The sequence below is a fragment of the Prionailurus bengalensis genome, chromosome A3, assembly GCF_016509475.1.
Source record: "Prionailurus bengalensis isolate Pbe53 chromosome A3, Fcat_Pben_1.1_paternal_pri, whole genome shotgun sequence".
NCBI lineage: Eukaryota > Metazoa > Chordata > Mammalia > Carnivora > Felidae > Prionailurus > Prionailurus bengalensis.
In genome coordinates this window covers 82,957,340-82,978,009 of record NC_057354.1, presented here as the reverse complement: position 1 = coordinate 82,978,009, position 20,670 = coordinate 82,957,340, and the positions used below count along the sequence as shown (strand labels likewise).

Below are 20,670 nucleotides of genomic sequence, written 5' to 3'. Positions count from 1 at the left end.
TTTTCTCTGCATTGGCTCGTCTCCTATGCTTGTTTTCAGGCTGCTGCTCTGGCATTCTAAGGCTTATTTGAATATGAAAAAAGTCTGTAAAAGCCCCGAATCTTAGTTCCAAAGTGGACCTTTGAGGAAGAGACTAGAATAGCTATTTCAAACACCTTGAAACCTGTTGGTCTCAGATTAGGAAAAGGGGCCACAGCTACTGTGTCTGTGCTACTGGCCAGGTCCAGGATTCGCTGGGCGTGCTCTGCATAGTATTAATAGCTGGTGGCCAGGCAGAAAAGGAGGTGATGATTACGAGAGTGACTTTGCACCAGATAAGGTCCCCTCGGTGTCCCTCCTGCAGGAGTTCTCGGAGACTTTCCTATGTTGCAAGGGAGATTTCTTTCCCTCAGCCATACAGAGCACACTTGGGGTGCAAAGCACCTTGCTGGGACTTGGGTTTCACAGAATACCCTCGCGGAAGTGCTGTTACCCCATGGTGCCTTAGAACCCCACAGAACATTTCTTCAGATTCAAAACTCCTGGAGATTCCCATGCAGTTACAAGTGATTTTAAATGTCACTGGTTTCAGACCAATTTTGAGGGGTGCTTTAAAAAGGGAAGGTGTGGGTGGCAGGGGACAGGACACTGCAGAGTTCAGTCTCTTTCAAATCTCTTGACCGTCTCAGGAAGTTGCTTTACCTCTGCTGCCATTTGACCTCGGAAACACAGCTTGCGATCTTTAAACAATGGGGCCCCTGACCTTACATGCAAGCCTGACGTTAAAATAACTGACTTATAGTTATTACAGAACATAATCATGTTATCCGAGGAGAAAACAAGAGCTTTCCTACAAAATCAATTTAATTTCAAATATGCTTATTTTGCACAAACTAAAACATTGTTGTGAGTTGATTTTTCTTTTGTTAGTTTTTGTTTCATTTTCTGGCTCACTGTCAAGTTCAACTTCACATTCATTTAACACATATACACACACAAAACTTGCAAAAACTTGGGCTCCTACGTGAGCTGGCCCGCAAGCCCCTCTCCAGAACAGCCGCACAAGGCTGACAACTTCCAACCGCACTTGGCTTAGAAATCCTTGGCGTAGTTTCTAGGGAGACAATTGACCAGCCTATCACAATGCCCTCCATTCCTACTTTCTAAAGATGTTTGGTTCTATCCAAAGGGCCATCAAGATGTTGAAAAACCCCATCTATGAGGTGTGACACACAGCATCAGTCCCAAGGAATGTAGTCTTTGATAAAGTCACAGAATTGTGAAGGTTGCAAGGTTGCAGCCTCATTATCCTAAAACAGTGTCTGATGAAGACTCCTTCACTTGGAATGGGTTTTGATTAACATTCAAGATCATTCCACACTTGTTATCGGTATATTCACTTCTTTTGAAGCAGTTTAAAAAAGGGGCACGTGGGTGGCTCAGTCGGTTCAAGAGTCCGACTTTGGCTCAGGTCATGATCTCATGGTCCGTGGGTTCGAGCCCCGTGTCGGGCTCTGTGCTGACAGCTCAGAGCCTGGAGCCTGCTACGGATTCTGTGTCTCCCTCTCTCTCTGACCCTCCCCTGTTCATGCTCTGTCTGTCTCAAAAAATAAATAAAACATTAAAAAAATTAAAAAAAAAAAAGCAGTTTAAAAATTTTTTAAAAAATATTTAGAGAGAGAGAATCCGAAGCCAGCTCCAGGCTCTGAGCTGTCAGCACAGAGCCCGACACGGGGCTCGAACCCACGGACCATGAGATCATGACCTGAGCGAAAGTGGAGCCCTTAACCTACTGAACCACCCAGGTGGCCCAAAGCAGTTTTTTTCTTAAGTGATGGATTATTTTCAACAAGGTCACAAAACCTATTTAATCCTATCACGAAAAACTAAGGCAAACTGACAATATGAAGGGCCTTATGGTAGAATTTGCTACATAGAATTTAAAAAGAATTCACATATAGGCCTTGATAGGTCTAAACATCCAGAAACAGAAGAGGAATCTGTTTCCAGGCTGATTTCAGACCAAGCCAGGCACTACATACTCTTGGTTGCTTTTTTCGTGGTATTCCAATCCATATGAAAGTATTTAATCCAGTTCCTAAGCCTCAACTATCCCATGAGTATGTGAATTATAGATTCTTGCACATCTGAAGCACTTTCTTGCGGCTTTTTTTGGTTTTGCTTTGTTTTGTTTATCCTACACAACTTCCTTCCTTCCTTCCTTCCTGTCCTTTGCTCCCCAGGGCTTTGAGAGATAGGCTAACCACTAATCATGTCCTCCTGCAGCAGGACAGGAGACCCAGATCCAGGCTCCTCCCTCTGCTCCTGGCCAAAGAAGGATAGAAGCAAACAATAGCCATTTTGAACAACACTGCTATTCACAGTACAGAGATGAGGGCAACATCCTTGAATTCAGATAGCGAATCCTTGCTGCTTCGGTGACACACAGCTGCTCTCACATGGGAACAGAGTTAACAAACACCCCTTGCACATTTTAGCCCCTCCAGACGGCCTTCCAGTAGGCTGTCCCCCTTGACGACAGTCACTCTGAGAGCTTGCTCATGCACTCGCCACTCAGAGCATTCCACACGGGGCAAGTTCTTAGCAGACTTAGCGATTCAAATGTTTCCTCTCCCCAAGCGTTCTTTTCAAGGGCCATTTGGATTCCAGGGGCCACTGCTCACCCTTAATAATTGACATTCTTTCCATTTCTCGCCTTCCTGTCGTGAGTACAGATTCTGAAAACTCCATTGACTAATTTGTCCAGTTCTGCTCTAAATTTGGAGCCTTGGACCAGAATGAACACCTGCTAGGCGAAAATTAAGCCTATTGGAAAAAATTTTTTTGAAGCCCGAACTAGATAAATCCTGAAAGGGTGTCAAGCTCCTCTGGAGTTAAATGCCTATGCCCAGCAGACCATTCGCTTGTTCACTCCCAGAGCTCCCACTTAATTTTCTTCATGGGAATGGTTCGCTATAAACAGAAGAGCAAGCTCTTATGGGGCACTTCATATCAAAGCGCTTGTCTAATGGCACTTGGGACGTCAACCACTCCAGGCTGAGGGCACTCTACTCATCTGCCCGAGTTAAATTAAGGCACACAAAAGACCAGTGCTTTTCCCAAGGCCGTTGAGTGAGGAGGGTAGAATCAAGATAGCGTCCTGAGCTGATCAAACCCTCAAAAGAGAGTCCGACAGACACGGATGACCACCACGCAGAACCATCGCAGGGGGTTGAAGCCAAGTTGTGGAGCCAGAGACCCAGGAGTTAGACAGCCTCTACAATTTCCTAGCTCTGAGTCCTTGTGCTGGTTATTCTTCTTTTGGGGTAGGTTTTCTCATCTATGAAGTGCAGATAGCAATCCCTCCCTGAATGGCAGGAGAGTACTTGACAAGCGCTGAGGGTACGGCCCCTGGTACTCAGTGAGTCCTGGGCAGTGAGCATTACATCTCTCTGGTGGGTCATAATTGTTATGGCTTCTAGGTGACTCCTTTAATTCATGTTGGGCCTGATGACCCCTGTTGGCTCACCTCACAGAAAGTCAAGGAAATGTAAAAGTTCAATCGACACTGGCTCAAGATGCATTCTTGTTTTCTGAAAGGCAGTAAACCCAGGCAGAAAAAATGCTCTCCTTTTCCAAAAGGGGTTTGAAACAAAGGCCCTTTGAAACAGAGGAGACTGGCAACACTTTTGAGCGTAATAAAGGAAGCCGACTTTCTCAAGGCACACAACAGGAATGAGAGAGGAAGAGAAACAGACGAACCAGGAGTCCAAGGGCCCCTGGTAGCTAAGTTCTAGACAGAAAGCATTGGTCTTCATTCTCTTAGAAAACAGTTAAGCAAAACCTTTGGGAAAACAGAACCAGGTTTTTAGCATTTAGGCTGCAACTGAATCCTGTACAAAACACCGTGGTTTCTGATTTATGTTTTTCCAGGTGCAAAGGAGCCCTTCTAAAACCATCACCTCCATTCCTGCAAGTGGGGCCCGGGACCTATGCTGCAATGGGTGCCCCAGCGTGGAGAGCCGCTGGCCTGGGTGCTGCCAGAAACACTAGAAGGGGAGGGTCCAAGGTGGGGGCGGGAACACCTGGGACACTCGGAATTATCTCCTTCTAAATGAAAATAGTTTACGCCGACATTGTCACAGATCCAAGATATCTGGGGCAAATGGTTTCCTCATTTCTCCTCCATAAATCAGGGTGGATATTCCTGGCAAGCTCTGTTCCCAGGGTGGGCAGCTGTGAGTCCAGAGAGGGGCGGATCTCCTCCTCCTCTCCTAACCTCGTCCCGCCTTTCGCCCCCATCTGCCTCACGGCTAATGACTTTAGCAGACGAGCTCCGAGCCTGAAGAAAACAGGACCTATTCTTTAAAGTAGTAAACTGTACTGACATTTAGTGGGAAGAGTCCCTCCTTCAGCCCCAGCTTCTGAATGAAATCAGCTAGTGGAGAGAGCTACCATTTGGTTTAGTTTGCTCAAAAGTCTTCCAGTCTCAGTGACTCAACGGTGGGGCTGGGGGCACCATAAATCCAAACCTCTTTAGACTCTTAAACATGGGAATTTCATTCCATAAATCTTTCCCCTCACGTATCTGTTCAAAAGACCCACAAATGCAACAAGACAAAGAAAACTTTCATTTAGAGTGTTCAAGGAAGTCTTTTGTGGTTTCAAAAGCACCTGAGAGATGATTTCTTGGGCTCACATCACAAATCTTAGTTTCTTTTGAATGGTATGAGGAGAAAAAAGGTTTAAGGCATAAATGGTGCTACATATATGAGATGGAAAAGAGAAAGATAATTTTCAGCCAACTCTTTTCTGAGATTGGCAGAATGAACCAAAACCAAACGTAACTTTGTCACACAATTAAAAAAAAATTTTTTTTAATGTTTATTTATTTTTGAGAGAGTGTGATCAGGGGAGGGGCAGAGAGAGAGGACACAGAATCTGAAGCAGGTTCCAGGCAGGCTCCGAGCTGTCAGCGTAGAGCCCGACGCGGGACTCAAACTCACAAACTGTGAGAACATGACCTGAGCCGAAGTTGGACGCTTAGCCGACTGAGCCACCCAGGCGCCCCGTCACACAATTTTTAAAAGAACAGTAGTTTAAAGTCTCAGAAGATAGTTTTCCTAACATCGCTTCCACCCGTTTAAGAAAAGCCAAGCAGTAAACACCGATACCTCCAAACATACCATATGAACAGCACTCTGCTTTAGAGGACCTTGTGATTTTTCAGCTTTTACGTGGTAAGAAATGTATTTATAGCAGTCATTAAAGGACCATTGATCATTATGAACAGTTAAGCACTTCCACTTTGGGACAAATTTCAGGTCAACATTTGGAACAAACGAGGCTTATAAACACTCTATATGCATTTTTAGCTAACTGTACGGTCAGAGGTGGTGCTCGAAAGGCTGGAGGCGATTTGTTGTGCGCTCTGGATTGAAACAGAAAACTTAAGAGAAGCTCTCATGGTGAAAACACTAGGAGATATGTAGGCCGGCAAAGAGCAAGAAAACGAACCCAGCATCAACTGCACACTCTCCAGCTGGAGAAAGCTCCGAAGCTTTCTTGTATGGGCTGTAGAAGAACTAGGTTCAGAAGAGAAAAGTAACTTTCTACTCACCCAGAGGATCCGTCAAACTCCTTCTGAGAGAGGGTTCCTACACGGAAAACTAACCACCTCCTTACCTGCAGCCGCTTATTTAATTTTCCTCGTGCATGCACTCACCTGCAGCTACTGAATTTTAATGTATAGGAGAGGCACGCCCCCCTCCCTCCTCCTCATTTAAATCTCTGGCTAAAATGATCCTCGCCCCCCGGGGAAATCATTCCTCTCCCGTAGTCTTCCAAAGAAGCCAGCCTGCCATCACCCTGACCTGAACACAGTGAAAATGATTCTGGACCTTGACCTCTAGAACTGTGAGACAATACATTTATGGTATTCTTTTAAACACGAAAACAATTAAAAAATAAATAAATAAAATTATCCTTGCCTAAAAGAGCAAACGCAGAGGTTAAGCTTTTATTTCTCTCTCTAGCAGCTATCATTCTACGATAATAGAATGCCACAAACTTCCAAATTTTGGAACTGGGTTTCTACTTTCAAAAAAATCAAAACTTAACTCTCTGTGTATATAGGTGGGTCTCCAAGCTGCATCCAAAAGTTCGTTTGTACGTCAGTTGCAAGGAAGTTGCAACAGGTATTTTCTCCGCAGAAGTAAAGCTACATCGGGTAGGTGGGTTGCTTGGCCAGTCTACAAATCGTTTTCATCCGTCAAATGGCTGACTTGCAGCACTAGCCTTAGGAGCTTAAGTTCGGGGAGCTGGGAAGTGTGCAAGTCAGAGTGAGGGGAAAACCTCTCTCAAAGCAATGTTGAAGTAAGCAGTGTAGTCTGGTTATTTCACCGCCCCTAAAGGGTAATCAACCAGTAACTTCACATTTCCTTGGAGTCGGCCTGTTTTCTCCAAGGCACTCCTGGGGCCAAACTTACAGACCTAACTTGCCTTAAATCACAAACAGATGGTAATCTTCACTAGGTGTCAATCTGAGTCACTGGACTTCCTTTTAATTCACACAAATGTGTGAATGGCTAATGGTGCTTTAACCTTCCCAGAAGAATTTGCATTTTGAGGAAAGGCTCCTATCACCCACCAGGATGGAGGGGTGAGGTTTGTCTGGGGGAGGGGGAGGAAACCAGCACACTGGATTCCAGGGCCTGTTCCCATCTCACTTCTGAACTCATCTGCTGCCGGCTGTGCGAGGTGTCAGGAGGAGAGCGAGGCAAGGGCGTGCAGGTGTGCGTCGGGGGCAAGGCCCATTCTCCGGGGTGCCTGTACCGCAGGGGAGTGAGAGCTTTGATGGGGAGCAGAACCATCGGCGCAGCTGGAAAGCAGGCAGACCCTTCGCCCCAAATTCGGTAGGTCCAGAGTGAGGCCAGGAACCTTCGCATTTAAACACTTCATGAGACTGACTTCATATCAAGGAAGGCATATCAAGGGGGGCAAGTAATTCGATCATTTTTGAAATTCAGGTAATTATACTCTACCTACAGCACTTCCTATAGGATACTTAGTATGTTAAATTCCGCCTAAAGCTCTAAGTAAAAACAAAACAAGCAAAATGGCCCTTTAATTGATCATCGAGGTCTTTTGAATCGTACCTAGTCATCAGAGTTTTAGGTTCCAAACCCACATTCCTTACAACAGTTCTTAAAACTTAATGCCAGAAGCTTTAGATCTAAGGAAAAAAAAAAAACAAAAAAAAACCCCACACACATGGAGGTCACAATGAAGGTTTCAAATCAAGGGGTCAAATGTATGTCACCAACTTATTTTTGACATTTGAGCCTCAGTTAAGGCCCAAATTTCTTACTCTTCAAATACTAAGTTGCCACAAGATAGGAAAATGTAAGAGCAGTTAAGAGAAGTCTTCCTCACTCAGGAAATCCTTAGATTTGGTTTCCTAAAGTAACACAGGCCTTGCAATTTCTTTGTGCGTATTTTAGGATATGCCTGAAAAAAACCAAAAACCAAAAAAAAACCCCAACCCCTGCACACAACATCAAGGCAGTCAATGAACAAAAAGATCAAATTAATATTGTGGCAGGTCTTAACGTCAGTTTCCTTGCTTAAAATGTCAACCTTCATTCGATATCAATACCTTTGCATTCAAATATTTATAATTACTTTCTTGGTGCACAGAACTCTGAATTCTTGAGAGTCAGGGCCCTCTTTTCCAAACCCATACTCAAGGAAGAGCAAAGAGGCTTGGGAGAGTATCCTTTCCACTAATCTTTAAAACAAAGCATCCACCAGGCAAAAGCTCAACTTGATGTTAATGGCCAGAGGCAGTGTTCTTGGGAGTCAACCTGGGGCTTAAAAACCCCACTTTACTAACCTTGTGACTGCTTTTTCTGCATGTCCCGAACCCACACCTTTTGGCTGGTACATGTAAGCATAGTTACAGTACTAATGCTTCTACTTCAAGGAAAATTATTTGCAGTCCTTCCCAGTCTTTTCCCTCTAGTGGCTGGGGAGGAACTGAGGGTAGATATGAGACAGGACAGGAACTGTTCTCCTAAAGAATCATTTGGATTCCCCCTACCCAGTCAGAGATTTTACCTCTAACACAACATGAGATGCTTATGATAGGTGAAAACAACACGTTTTACACAACACAAAGTGAAATACTTATAATAGGCACAAAGCATTTTTTTTTTGTCACTGCCATGGTGCAGATGATTTAAACAAAAGTAACTATGGTTTAATAGCTTCTTTCTCCCTAACTTCAGATGTTATTTAAACAATGAAGAGCAAGATGCTTTAGGAGGTTTTTAAAACACTTACTACAAAAATCGGTGGAATTTATACAACGGCTGCCTTATTTACAACCCCAACACGAGTTTTTCTATTCTATAGCTAAGGTTACTTACAATATAGTGGTTAAAGTCAGCAATTTGGCCTTTACAAGGTATTCAAGCTTTTAATAGGTCAATTTGAGCTGGAGGAAAAAAGTGAGCCTACAAATACTCCGGGTATTGTGGGTAGTTGGTCAATTAGTCCAAGATTAGATTACGTGTTAAATATTGAGCTAAAATAATTCCTTGAGCTTCTGGTTCACTGTCGTTGGGTGCCCTTACTAATGGTTCTAAAGTTAGTGCAGTTCCACACGTAATTATACAGTGGTCAAAGTTTATGGGCGAAGAAAAACAAACGAAGAGCATTAAACCACTCATTCTATCACCAAGGAGACCAAGGAGCAGTGCCCAGTAACTTCTTCCTCTGTAACACACGGGGACGGCTGTCACATTATTCTGGCAACTAAGAGCTTGGTAAGACACCAGAGGCAGGCCTCAGGAAGTCCTGGGGGAACGTGGCCATGAAGGGAGCAGTGAAATCCAAGCGTACAAGTTCATGAAGAAGGATAAACAAAAATTCTATCAGCTACTCCTCAGCCCCTATCCTCAAAGGCAAGTATGAAAGTAAAGGAAGGTGAGTTTTTAAAAAGTTCACCCTTTAGTTGTGTTAAAAATAATATGCCAAAAGTCTGCAAATGAGCTAAAAGGTCTTTGAAAAGGGTCAAGTGACATATATATCTGTCTAGCTTTCCTAATACTGCAAAAGCCACCTTAAGTCTTTCAGGAAAAAAAACAGTTTGCTTGCGGAGGGAGGGGGGACCCTCTAATACAGCTGTACCTGTAATTTGCTCTTACTGCTAGTTTTTTCCTTTCCTTATTTAAAATCACACCAAAGATAAAGACATTTTTTGGCCAAATAAAAACACAACATTGAACGGAACTTGGCCTAACAACTAGCATGGAATTGTCAATCCATCTTGCATTAGCAAAAATGAAAACATGAATAAGAATACGAAAATGAAACTAAAGAGGAAATGTTAACAGGCAAAACCAAGATAAAATTCAAATTTACTTTCAAAAATCTGATTTTATTTTCTGAATCAAAAAGAAGTGTATTCACGTTAAATGTAGAATGTTTAACTCTCCGTTGATCTCGCAAAACACTTTCCAGATATTGTTAACAGTGCTCAGAACTGTGTAAAAGTCAACATCCAATACCATGTTTTAAAGAAAGAAGTTTAAATGTAGGACTTATTTCTAAGAAACCCTTCTCAAAGGTCAAGGCATTGGCAATTCTAATTTAAAAAGAAATTTTAATCATTATTGGAAATTTAAGTGACAATGGCTCTCAAGAGCTAAAAATCAGATCTCTTTTAAAACAGAAAATATGTTAGTTTGAGGGACTCCCACCTGACAACTCCAGTTAAACCTAGTGTTTCAACTACCCCCCAAATAACTAAATACATTATTTTGCCTTGGAATAGGAAAATTAGAAAATGGAATTTTAAAATTATACTATATATATAAATACACCATTTTAACTGTCCTGTTTGCTAGCAGAATACTGAAATTAAAACCAAATTCTACACTCAAGGGGCAAATGATAAATGCTCTCTCATTGTTGTAAGAGTCCATCCTTGTCCTTGTTGTTTTCTACCCCCATATATTAAAATCATGACCAAAGGCCAAGAGTTCATCCAATTTACCTGAAATGAACAGCTGGTAGGTACTGGTCCTACGTGTGTGTCCTTTAACAAGTCCAGGACTCAAAAGGCTAGGGGGAGTTAGAACATGATTTAGGAACACTTGAGAATTCCAAAATGACTGACACCCATGTCCCTAAAATCTAGTACACTTTATTCATAGGCTATTCGCGTGTACTGAGGCATGTCCAGCATGCAGGTTAACTTCTTTTACTTGTTCAAAGTGAGGTAAAACAGACAAAAAATACTTAATATGAACAGAAGCTGCATTATTAAAACTAACCTTCTTTTGCTGCTTATTTCATGTAAACTGACTTTTAAGTTTTCTCACAAAAAAGGTCTTAAAGCCAATAATTCTTCCAAATGTAGTCACCTAAAAACTAAGCTTCCTCTTTCAAAGCCATTATTCGTAAAGAATGTTTTGAAATGAAGGAAAACATTTTTTCCCCCAGAATCTGCATTTTGTACTTAGCATGATTGAGTTTCTTATTACTTTATTTTTCAAATTGAGAAAGAATTCAAATCTGAGTACTATTTGGTATTTTTTTCAGATACAAAGCAGTACCAACAGATTCATAAATATGATTTTCTGACACAGAAAAGTCTGCTACCACTTACAAAATACCAACAATTCTTCTTTCAGGCATAAGACGACTGAGACTTACTAGTTATGATTACTTTTTCAGCACGAATACAAATTTAAATCTTGATTTTTTTTTTTGCCAACAACATTTTAAGTAGTCAAATTATACTCCACTTCCAGATTGCAAATTAAAATAATAAAAAGACTAATGAAAATTACCCAACTGGCAACAAGTCCCATGTTTCAATGTTATTTTTAACCCCCAAATTGTAACCTACCGCCAGTAATTATTTATACGCGTCTACTTCTTCTTCTTAAATCAGCACTGGTCAGTTACGTGAAAGAGTAACTGTAAGAATGGCACTTGGCACTGGAGTACCTTAATGCTTCTGGTATAGGAAGAAGCATTCTTAAGCACTCTTCTAATCTGTACTTGGAATTTCCAAAAGCATTTTTAAATTGTCAATTGTCCACTGATAGATTCTAGGGAGTCTATTCCCAGCTAACATGGTTGATTTAAAAAATAAAAATTAAAAAAAAAAATCGCTAAGCCACATGGTAATGGAGTATTACACTTGCTCTTTACATCAAATGGAAACAGTTCCAGGCAGACCAAAAGTCGAAGAAAACCTGCCAAATCAAAGGACTGGAAATAAATTTCATCTTACATACCTCAGAGCAGAAAAGCTCAAAAATTAAAAAGTCCAAAGACCACCCCTTCCCCCCACGCAAAATCCCATCCCAAACACTTTAATTCTGAGCCTAACATTTCCCTACAATGTTAATTCCAGAAGCTTTAAGGTACTTAAACTGTGCAGTAACTGTTGAAAGCACCACACCACAGAGGAAATGCCATAAAGGGTTCAGCAGCTGCCCACCCATCCCTTACCACCCCCACCCCAATAATATGTAAAAGCTCCTGTTAAAGTTTTTTTCTTATGCTAATAAAGGCATACCACCTAGTGTGCTAAAGACTAAAACTAGCAGCATTAGAGCAGTAAAGTGAAAATAGGAAGCCGACAGGAATGATCTAAATGCCTACTTAGAAGAAACAAAGCAGCAGACGGGGGGACCCTTTGCCCTCTCGTTGTGTTTGTAGGGAAGTGGCTGAATTAAACAGATTTACCCACTTTAACAAAAATTTAACAAAGCTTCCCCCAAGACACCAGAATAAAACCTGACCTTTCCAGTCAAAGGGCACAGAGAGGACTCTTCCACGTCCTGGAGTTGAATGAGTTCAAAGATTGGCAAAAAGGAAAAAAGAAAGCATTAGGGGTGTGATGCGAGCAAGCTCTGGAGTGAGTTTATCGAACAGTCACACCGAGTTTCTCCAGCACACGGACACCCTTTTCTTGGTATTCTTGTCGGGTCATCCAGAAGTTGTCTTTGTCTTTCATGATATCTGCCAGAACTGCACCACCCAGGAACACCATGTGCTTTCTGCGCGGTGGATCTTCGATACGGATCTTAAATTTCTAAAGGAGAAAGAGGGGATCACAGAGTGTCACTCGTGCATAATGCTTTCTGCTTCATGAAAATGACTGTTCATACATTCTCCTGTTGAATTCTCACAACAGTCCTGTGAGGTAAGCAGGACGGTGCGATTTGGTATCTGAGGTACAGAGATATTTTTTGTAATCTGCCAAAAGCTCACAACTAGGAGATCACACATCCATCCCAGAGTGCTTAGAGCAGTCCTGATTTGATTTACACTTGTTGCCGCATCACTATTAACAACGCCCTCTGTCACTCTCAGAAGTGTCTTGATTTGGACAACAAATTCCACGGTCAGCCTACTGACAGAGCCCAAGTACCACAGTCCTGATTGTGGCAGGTTTTCCCATCAACTGGTGATGACCACATGAGCAAATCATTTAGCCAGATGTCAAGTCAAGAGTTTGGGTAAGAGGACTTCTATGGTTTCTTCAAGGTCTAACGCCTCTGATTGCAGTCCCATGTAAGAGTAAGACTGAAGTTCTTTTCTTATAAGCAAAGCTCACTTTCTATTGCTTCAAATTGAAATGAAATGTTCTCAAAATATAGTCAAATAAACCTTGGGGATGCTGGAAAAAATCAAAACAGTACCCAAAATTAAAGATAAATGGGAAAAGTTTTATAATCTTTAGCCACTATTGACTGCCTAATAAAAATACACCTCAATCTGTGTGATCAGTCCACGCTTCAAAGAGAAACCTTAAAATGCCATGGTTTAATTTACTGTGCCACAAATCCTGCAAGACTCCAAGTAAACTATGTCATGTTAAGTTGTCTTCACGTCACATAAATGGAACTGTGAGATCTGATAGTATATGACACATAAAAACACCAGTTTACTTACATAAAAAAAAGGGGGGGGGGCCTGGCTGTGTTCCAATAAAACTTTATTTATAAAAACAGCCAGAAGTCAAATTAGTCAGAGAAAGACAAATATCATACGACTTCACTCATACGAGGACTTTAAGATACAAAACAGCTGAACATAAGGGAAGGGAAGCAAAAATAATATAGAAACAGGGAGGGGGACAAAACATAAGAGACTCTTAAATATGGAGAACAAACAGAAGGTTACTGGAGGGGGTGTGGGAGGGGGGATGGGCTAAATGGGTAAGGGGTACTAAGGAATCTGCTCCTGAAATCACTGTTGCACTATATGCTAACTAACTTGGATGTAAACTAAAAAAATAATGGCCCCTCAAGACCCTGCTGCCCCTGCAGCTCTCTCAACTGGCTGCTGGTTTCCTCACATCACCACCTTCCTAACCTTGGAGGTTCTGATCAACTGTTGCTCTTCACTGCTGCGCCTCTCTCCCTCCTCCCTACAACGCCAAAGTTGAAGCTCATTCTATCAGACCATTCCATCCACCACTCCTCCTTGCCAAGTCACCTACAGGACCCCCAGGTTTCTTCCTCTCATCCCTGCTCCTACTGTGCGTGGGGGTACGCTCTCACCACCATTTCCTGGTGTTATCCTTAGTGACTTTGTCCTCTGCCTCTCAAAACACCGTCTTGGGTGTTCAACTCTCTACTTTGTAGCTGCGCTCAAGGAACTGAACACAACAGGTGAGAAACTCAAAAGTGTTGGTTTGACTGCATCGCTTACCTTACTTGGGCCCCTCAGTGCAGCACGGCAACCCCATTACATGTCTCTTCTCTCTTCTCTCCAACACAACCATTTCACACCTCCTCCTCCATTTCATAAACCTCCGTCTCCTGTCTCCTCCCTCTGAGCCTGCAAACGCATCCTTTTACATCCTTCTTTCTTCCTCCCTCCCCCAACAATCTATTCACACCAGACTTAGTGATTCTTTTTTAAAGACAAAAAAACAACTTGAACTCACGAGCCTGAGATCAGACCTGAGCTATCAAGAGTCAGACACTTAACCGACTGAGTGAGCCACCCAGGCAAACCCAGGCTTTGTGATTCTTTAAAAACAAGTCAGATCCGGGGCACCTGGGTGGCTGAGTCGGTTAAGCATCTGACTTCAGCTCAGGTCATGATCTTGTGGTCTGCTGAGTTCAAACCCCACATCAGGCTCTGTGCTGACAACTCAGAGCCTGGAACCTGCTTCGGATTCTGTGTCTTCCTCTCTCTCTGCCCCTCTCCCGCTTGCACTTTATCCCTATCTCTCAAAAATAAACAACGATTAAAAACAAAACAAAAAAAAGAGGTCAGATCTTATCACTTCTCTGCTCAAAACCCTCCCAAGGCTTTCTATTTCATTAGGACTAAAGCTGAATCCTTTACTGTGTCTGAAAAAGACCTACATCCTGACAACCCAGGGCTTTGGCACTTGGTATTCCTGCCTAGAAGATTCTTCCCGCAGATAGTCACGTGGCTCACCCGCTCACTCCATTCTCTGCTCAGAACTGATCTCATCAGAGTCTTTCCCTGACCACACAATACGAACGATCAAGCCAACTCCCCAATGACTACCACTTACTAGCCCCTGACCTCACTTTAGTTTTCTTCACAGTGCTTATTACTATTGAAGTATTACTCATAGAATAAAAGCAGTGATTTTGTTTCTATTTACCACTGTTTTGATTGTTCTAGCACCTAAGACAAGTGTTTAACACCCAGAAGGATGTCAAGAAATTTTTGCTGAATAAGGAAATAATCACCTGAGGCTAATTTTAAATTGTATGTATAACTCAATAAAATCAGACAAATAAGCGGAGTACTTAGACAACATGGCTCCTTTTGAGTCTTTTAATTTGTTTAATGTATGTGAGTCCGTACTCAATTTAATTTCCACAATTCGAGTCACAGATGTGACATTAGTATCTCCAAAACACAAGTCCTCTGTAATATGTAATCTCATTATCTAACAACCAATCAAAGTTGTTGGGACAAAGAGGAGAACTCAGAACTGAATGACTTCTGGCTGAATGCAGAGTATACGTACTGTACTTCACACACTCCAGTGTTTGTAGAAGAAAAATCAATCCCAAATAACCATCGACTATTACATACTAGTTTAAAAATCTCTCTCTATTCTACACATCAACAACTACCAATTTAAGTCTGTTTCAAGAGCCAGGATAGCTGGGGAGACAAAATATTTGACACATGGTGTTTTACAATCTGATTAGGGAGATAAGACATATGCAAGAAACAGCCAGAAAAATAGCCTAGAATCAGAAATGAGACAGTCCAAAGGTAGCACTGAAGGCTGGTTACATATCCAAAAAGGTAAAAAAAAAACCAAACTCAAAACCCCCAAAGAGGCATTTCTCTCTCCATAGTACAGCAGTCCCCTCTTATCTGCGGTTTTGTCTTCTGTGGTTTGCTACCCATGGTCTGGAAGCAGATGATCCTCTCTGACGTATCACTACATTCACAAGACCTACGTAGAACGCCTCGCTTGATCTCCTCACGCAGGCAATTTGTCATCTCACATCATCACAGAAGAGTGAGTGTAGTACAAGAAGATATTTTGAGAGAGAGAGACCACATTCCTATAACTTTTATTCCAGTATATTGTTATAACTGTCCTATTTTATTATCGTCGTTTTTTACTGTGCCTAATTTAGAAAGTAAACTTTATCACAGGCATTCACGTATAGGAAAAAATCGTATACGTGGGATCCAGTACTATCTGCGGTTTTAGGTGTCCACTGGGGACCTTCAAACGTATCCCCCGCAGAAAAGGGGGACTCCTATAAGGCAGGTTCTTCCCGTGCATTTAGAGGCACCCTGACTCCAGGCTGTTACAGATGAATCAGAACATGTGGCCCTGGATCTCACTGCTTCCAGCCACTGACTCAGAGGTGACCAGGTAAGTGAGGTGACCAGGTAGCACAAGCATTCTGAAAGAGAGTTTACCTCGAACCATTCACTTCCTCTTATCTCTTCAAGGCGGCAAGTGACTGTATTAATAATTAGTTTAGGAAGACTTCATGCTCCCTCTGGTGGTTGTCAAAATTCACAAGCTACTTTACAGGGTTTTAAAAGTATGTTAACAGCTGGATTATTGATTGATACTTACAGAAAGTTTTTCCACATCTCCCTTTAAAACTCGTTCTAAGTAAAGCTGTTTAAGTTCTCGTTCCAACCGTGACGGCAGTCCAGGGTACATAGTAGAACCTCCAGAAAGCACAATGTGCTTATAGAATTCAGATCTAGAAGGACACAAAAGGTATTCATTTGGGGTTTCAGATGGGGAAAATAGTCTCTCAGAGCTCCTTTTTGTCTGTCAGCTTCAGGGGACTGCTGGGAGAATTAAATAAAATCCAACATGGAAATCACAGGGCTGAATGTTTGCTATTAATACTGTTATAACAAACCCTCTCTACATGTAAAATAATTATAATTTTATTTATTTTTCTTTTTTTTTTTTTAATTTTTTTTTTTCAACGTTTATTTATTTTTGGGACAGAGAGAGACAGAGCATGAACGGGGGAGGGGCAGAGAGAGAGGGAGACACAGAATCGGAAACAGGCTCCAGGCTCTGAGCCATCAGCCCAGAGCCCGACGCGGGGCTCGAACTCACGGACCGCGAGATCGTGACCTGGCTGAAGTCGGACGCTTAACCGACTGCGCCACCCAGGCGCCCCAATAATTATAATTTTAATGAGAATACTTCTAAAGCACTTGACACAGGTTCCTGCAAATGTAACCGAACCTTTTAATAACGACCATAGTTCACATTACAAACTTTCATATTCGGACTGTGTTATCACAGTGCTTCCCCGGAGCCACTGTGTGATGTGGTTGTTTACTATAATTAACCATTTTCTACTATGATTTCAGTTCTTGCTTTTCAATGTTTACATTTGCCTTTTGTAGTTTTCCCTTTTGTTCCTTTGCCTTGAGACTGTCCGCTGTTATTTTTGGTTAGACTGATGTGTTTTGCTTCATATAGCAGTCCTCTCTTCCTTGAATATGCTGCTCTTATCATACCGATAATCAAATCTAAAATAACTGCTATGTACTAAAAGTGATTCCACCGAGTGAGGGTCTGAGGAACTCTTTTCATTGTAAAGTTAGTTTAGGAGCTGAGTCACATTTCTTTTGGCCTCATTCAAACTGGCTTCTAGGTTCTCAGTGGAAGAAATTCTCAATTTGTTAACCCCAGCTTCTAGGAGAGCGGTATTTTTTATCTACCTGCAGAAGTATGCACGTGAACGTAGCCTATGCCAAGCAGTTGAGGTGACATGTACCCACTAGTGTTTACATGAACACTTTCAAAATGCAGAACACACAACAGCTGAGTTGTGCCACTTCCTAATGCCAGCTCCGTCGAAAGGGTACCGAACCTGAGTCCAGGGCTTCAGGCATGCCAACGCCTGAATCACCACTGAGAGGCATGCACTTTTAAATGCAATTTTAGTATCAGTGATCATTAAATCAAGGGACAAAAGCGTCTACCTAATCCCTACTAAGGGAATTTACTCCCTACTCCAAGTCTAGTTTTCTGATCGTCTTCCATCAAATTTATAGCTTGTTATAAGCCAACTGCGATTTTTATTAATTTCCTTTATTATCCTGCTCCTCAGCCATCCCACAAAAATTAGTTTGGTGGTTATTTAATGCAAAGTTAAAAAGACAAGTAAGCAAACACCTGCTTTACAAAATGCTTCTGAGTGAATTCCTCTATAACCTAGCTATATAGGAGGGCTTTCCAAATATGACTCAAATCAATTCTAGATGCAATATAAGATATGAATTTAATAACTACGTAAAAACAAATTTCTGCATAGCCAAAAACACCATAAGCAAGAGACAAATGGAAAATTAGGAGAAGTATCTGCAATGGATCACAGAACTAGCTATAATAGCAAAAGAACTTTTAAAACGTGAGGGGAAAATATTACAAAACTTCCATACACGAATAAGCAAAAGCCATGAACAATAACAACAGTCCTAAACAAAGAAAAACATGCTCGACTCCACTCTTAAGGAAAATACAAATTAAAACTACACTGAGGTATCATTTACACTCACCAGACTGGCATAAAAGTTAAAAAGTCACCACACTGTGAACAAGCTGTGGGGACACAGGTGCCCTCACCTGTTGCTGGCGGGAAGGAGAAAGGTACCACCCGCACAGTGAGGAACTGAGCAGTAACAAAACTACATGCATTTATTTACCTTTTGGCCCAACAACTCCCCCTCTAGAAATTTTTTCAGAATGTTCATGCCCAACAATACAAAAATAAAGCGTACACAAGGTTATTAATTGCAGCATTATTTGCACAAATACTGGAATCTACCTAAATAACCAAGATTCATGGAATAAATGGATATGTATACACTAGAAAAAGGAGGACGATCCCTAGGAAATGGTACAGGATTGTTTAGGACATACTAAGTGAAAGAAGGGCAAAAAAGCATTTTTACTATGCTCCCTTTTGTGTAAGAAAAAACGAACATAGAAAGGATAAACCTGAAACTAATGAGACCATTTACCTATAAGAGGGAGGGGGACTAGGGTGGAGAACAAGGGGCAGGGAGAGTAATAATACTTCAAAGAATACTTTTTGTATAGTTTTGACTATATGGTAATGCTTCACCTACAAAATTAAAGAAAGGCCAGGAATATCCTATGCCACAAAACACAATGTGCTCAAAAAGATTACAGCACATCAAAGGATGCAAGACCCTGTTTGAAGGGGCTCTGGCCAAATCAGGAACAATTTGAGCATTAAAATAAATAAAAATGGTAATGAATTATAATCCACTGTACAAAATCATGAGTCCACGCTGATAACAAATAAAACAAGGAAAAGTGCTTCCTTATGCTAGAATGTCAGCTAATACATATAAAAGGAATGACAGAATTAGGAAATCACCTTTTTGCAACCACAACAAAAATGCATTTAGGCATTTTAGCATCAATAGATGCTAAAAAGGGTGGGGGCAGAGTTTAATGAGGAACAGGAGATCAAGACAGTCTCAAAGTATTTTCTCACAAATTACTTAGAAACTAAGAAAGAAAAAAAACAAAAACTAAACAGGAAACTTCATTAAGAGCTTAATACTAACATCACCAATAAGGAAACAACAGATCTCATATCTGGATGTGAAACCCTGAGAAGGACTCATCACTTAAGTAGTATTCTAGTCCCAAATGCATAACCTGAATCTATTCATGAGAAAAAATACAAACTCAAGTTGAGAAAAGTTTTCTAAAATAATTGGCCTGTACTCTAAAAAGATGTCAATGTCATGAAAGACTGAAGAACTGTGCCCAAGAGACATGACAACTACATACCCTGTGTGATCCTCAACTTGATAATCTCCTGGGGAAAAGAAAAACTATATAAAGGGCATTATTGGGACAGTAGATGAAAGTGACAAATGGATGGCACATGACAGTGTATCAGTTATCAATCTCCTGAGCTCAATAACTGCACTGTGGCTATAGAAGAGAATACCTCTGTTCTCAGGAAATAAAAAGAGAATATTAAGGAGTAGAGAGGACTTATACATTCAACATACTCTCAAATGGCTCAAGAAAAAAGAGAGAATGACAGAAAGAACATGCAGAATGTTAAACTTAGTAGAATGCAAAACTGAAAAAAGAGTATACATGAGTTATCTGTATTATTCCTGAAAGTTTTCCTTAAGTTTTAAATTATTAAAAAAAAATTTTAAATGGTTTCTGAGACACAATGATATATATTCAACACCCACTGCCACCCTCCAAAAATTATTTTGCCTTACCTGTTCAAAAACATGAGTGAGCTAATAGACAACTTGGTCATTTTAACTACACACATTCCATCTACTGATAAATAACTTGGAAGCCATCATTTATAACATACCTGGTATCAATGTCAGCTGCCTGGATTGTGTTAAAAAGCAATTCAGCAACACCCACACCCTCAACATTGATCAAGTGAGGCTGAAATAAAGCTTCTGGTGCTTCAAATCTCTCTCCCCCAACTTTGATAATGCGGCCATCTGGGAGCTAGAAACCAAGAATAACCAGGTATTAGTCAGCAAAACGTTATTAAAAAATTTCCCAGTGTTCTCTAGAACACTATTAAACACATCTGTTCTATAACCAAAATCATTACCAGCAACATATTATTCCTACAATAAATTCTTGAAAAAGAAAAAAGGTAAAATAAAATATATTCAGATAGCTGTTCTGCTTTTCAATGCAGAACATGCCATCACACCATGCTCCAACACAGCAGGAATTTCTTGGAACAACCACCAAGGCACGAGTGTATTATGTTCCTTTGCTGTGTGCAGCTAAGCATAAAAAGGAAATGTTCATAAACCACTGCATTTGGATTACTGCTGGTGTCAATGCTGCTTCTCTATTGTAACACATCTGTGATTTTATGGATATTTTTACCAAGTGGCATAGACACATATAGTTAAAAATGTTAATTTCTCTCACCAAATAATTATACCGTGAAACGTTACTATTTTGCCATCAAAACACTTTATATATCATGTGTAAAACTTCTGTCAAATCATTTAATCCAAAAAAATGTGTTTTTTTAGTTTATTTATTTTTGAGAGAGAGAGCATGGTTAAGGGGGGAGGGGCAGAGAAAGAGAGAGAGAGAGAGAGAGAGAGAGAGAGAGAGAG

The 20,670-nt window shown here is 41.1% G+C and overlaps 1 protein-coding gene across 2 annotated transcripts in view; it reads right to left on the bottom strand.

The window, feature by feature from the left end:
- Positions 1-9,400: 9,400 nt before the first annotated feature.
- ACTR2 (actin related protein 2) overlaps positions 9,401-20,670 on the bottom strand; it is a 38,752-nt gene continuing 27,482 nt past the window's right edge. For both annotated transcript variants that reach the window (XM_043603521.1, XM_043603520.1), the window contains 3 exons: positions 19,890-20,035; positions 16,109-16,241; positions 9,401-12,094 (listed from right to left, as the gene is read on the bottom strand). In XM_043603521.1, coding sequence (XP_043459456.1) covers positions 11,924-12,094; positions 16,109-16,241; positions 19,890-20,035 — 450 coding nt within the window. In that variant the 3' untranslated portion in view covers positions 9,401-11,923. The remainder of the gene's footprint in view (positions 12,095-16,108; positions 16,242-19,889; positions 20,036-20,670) is intronic.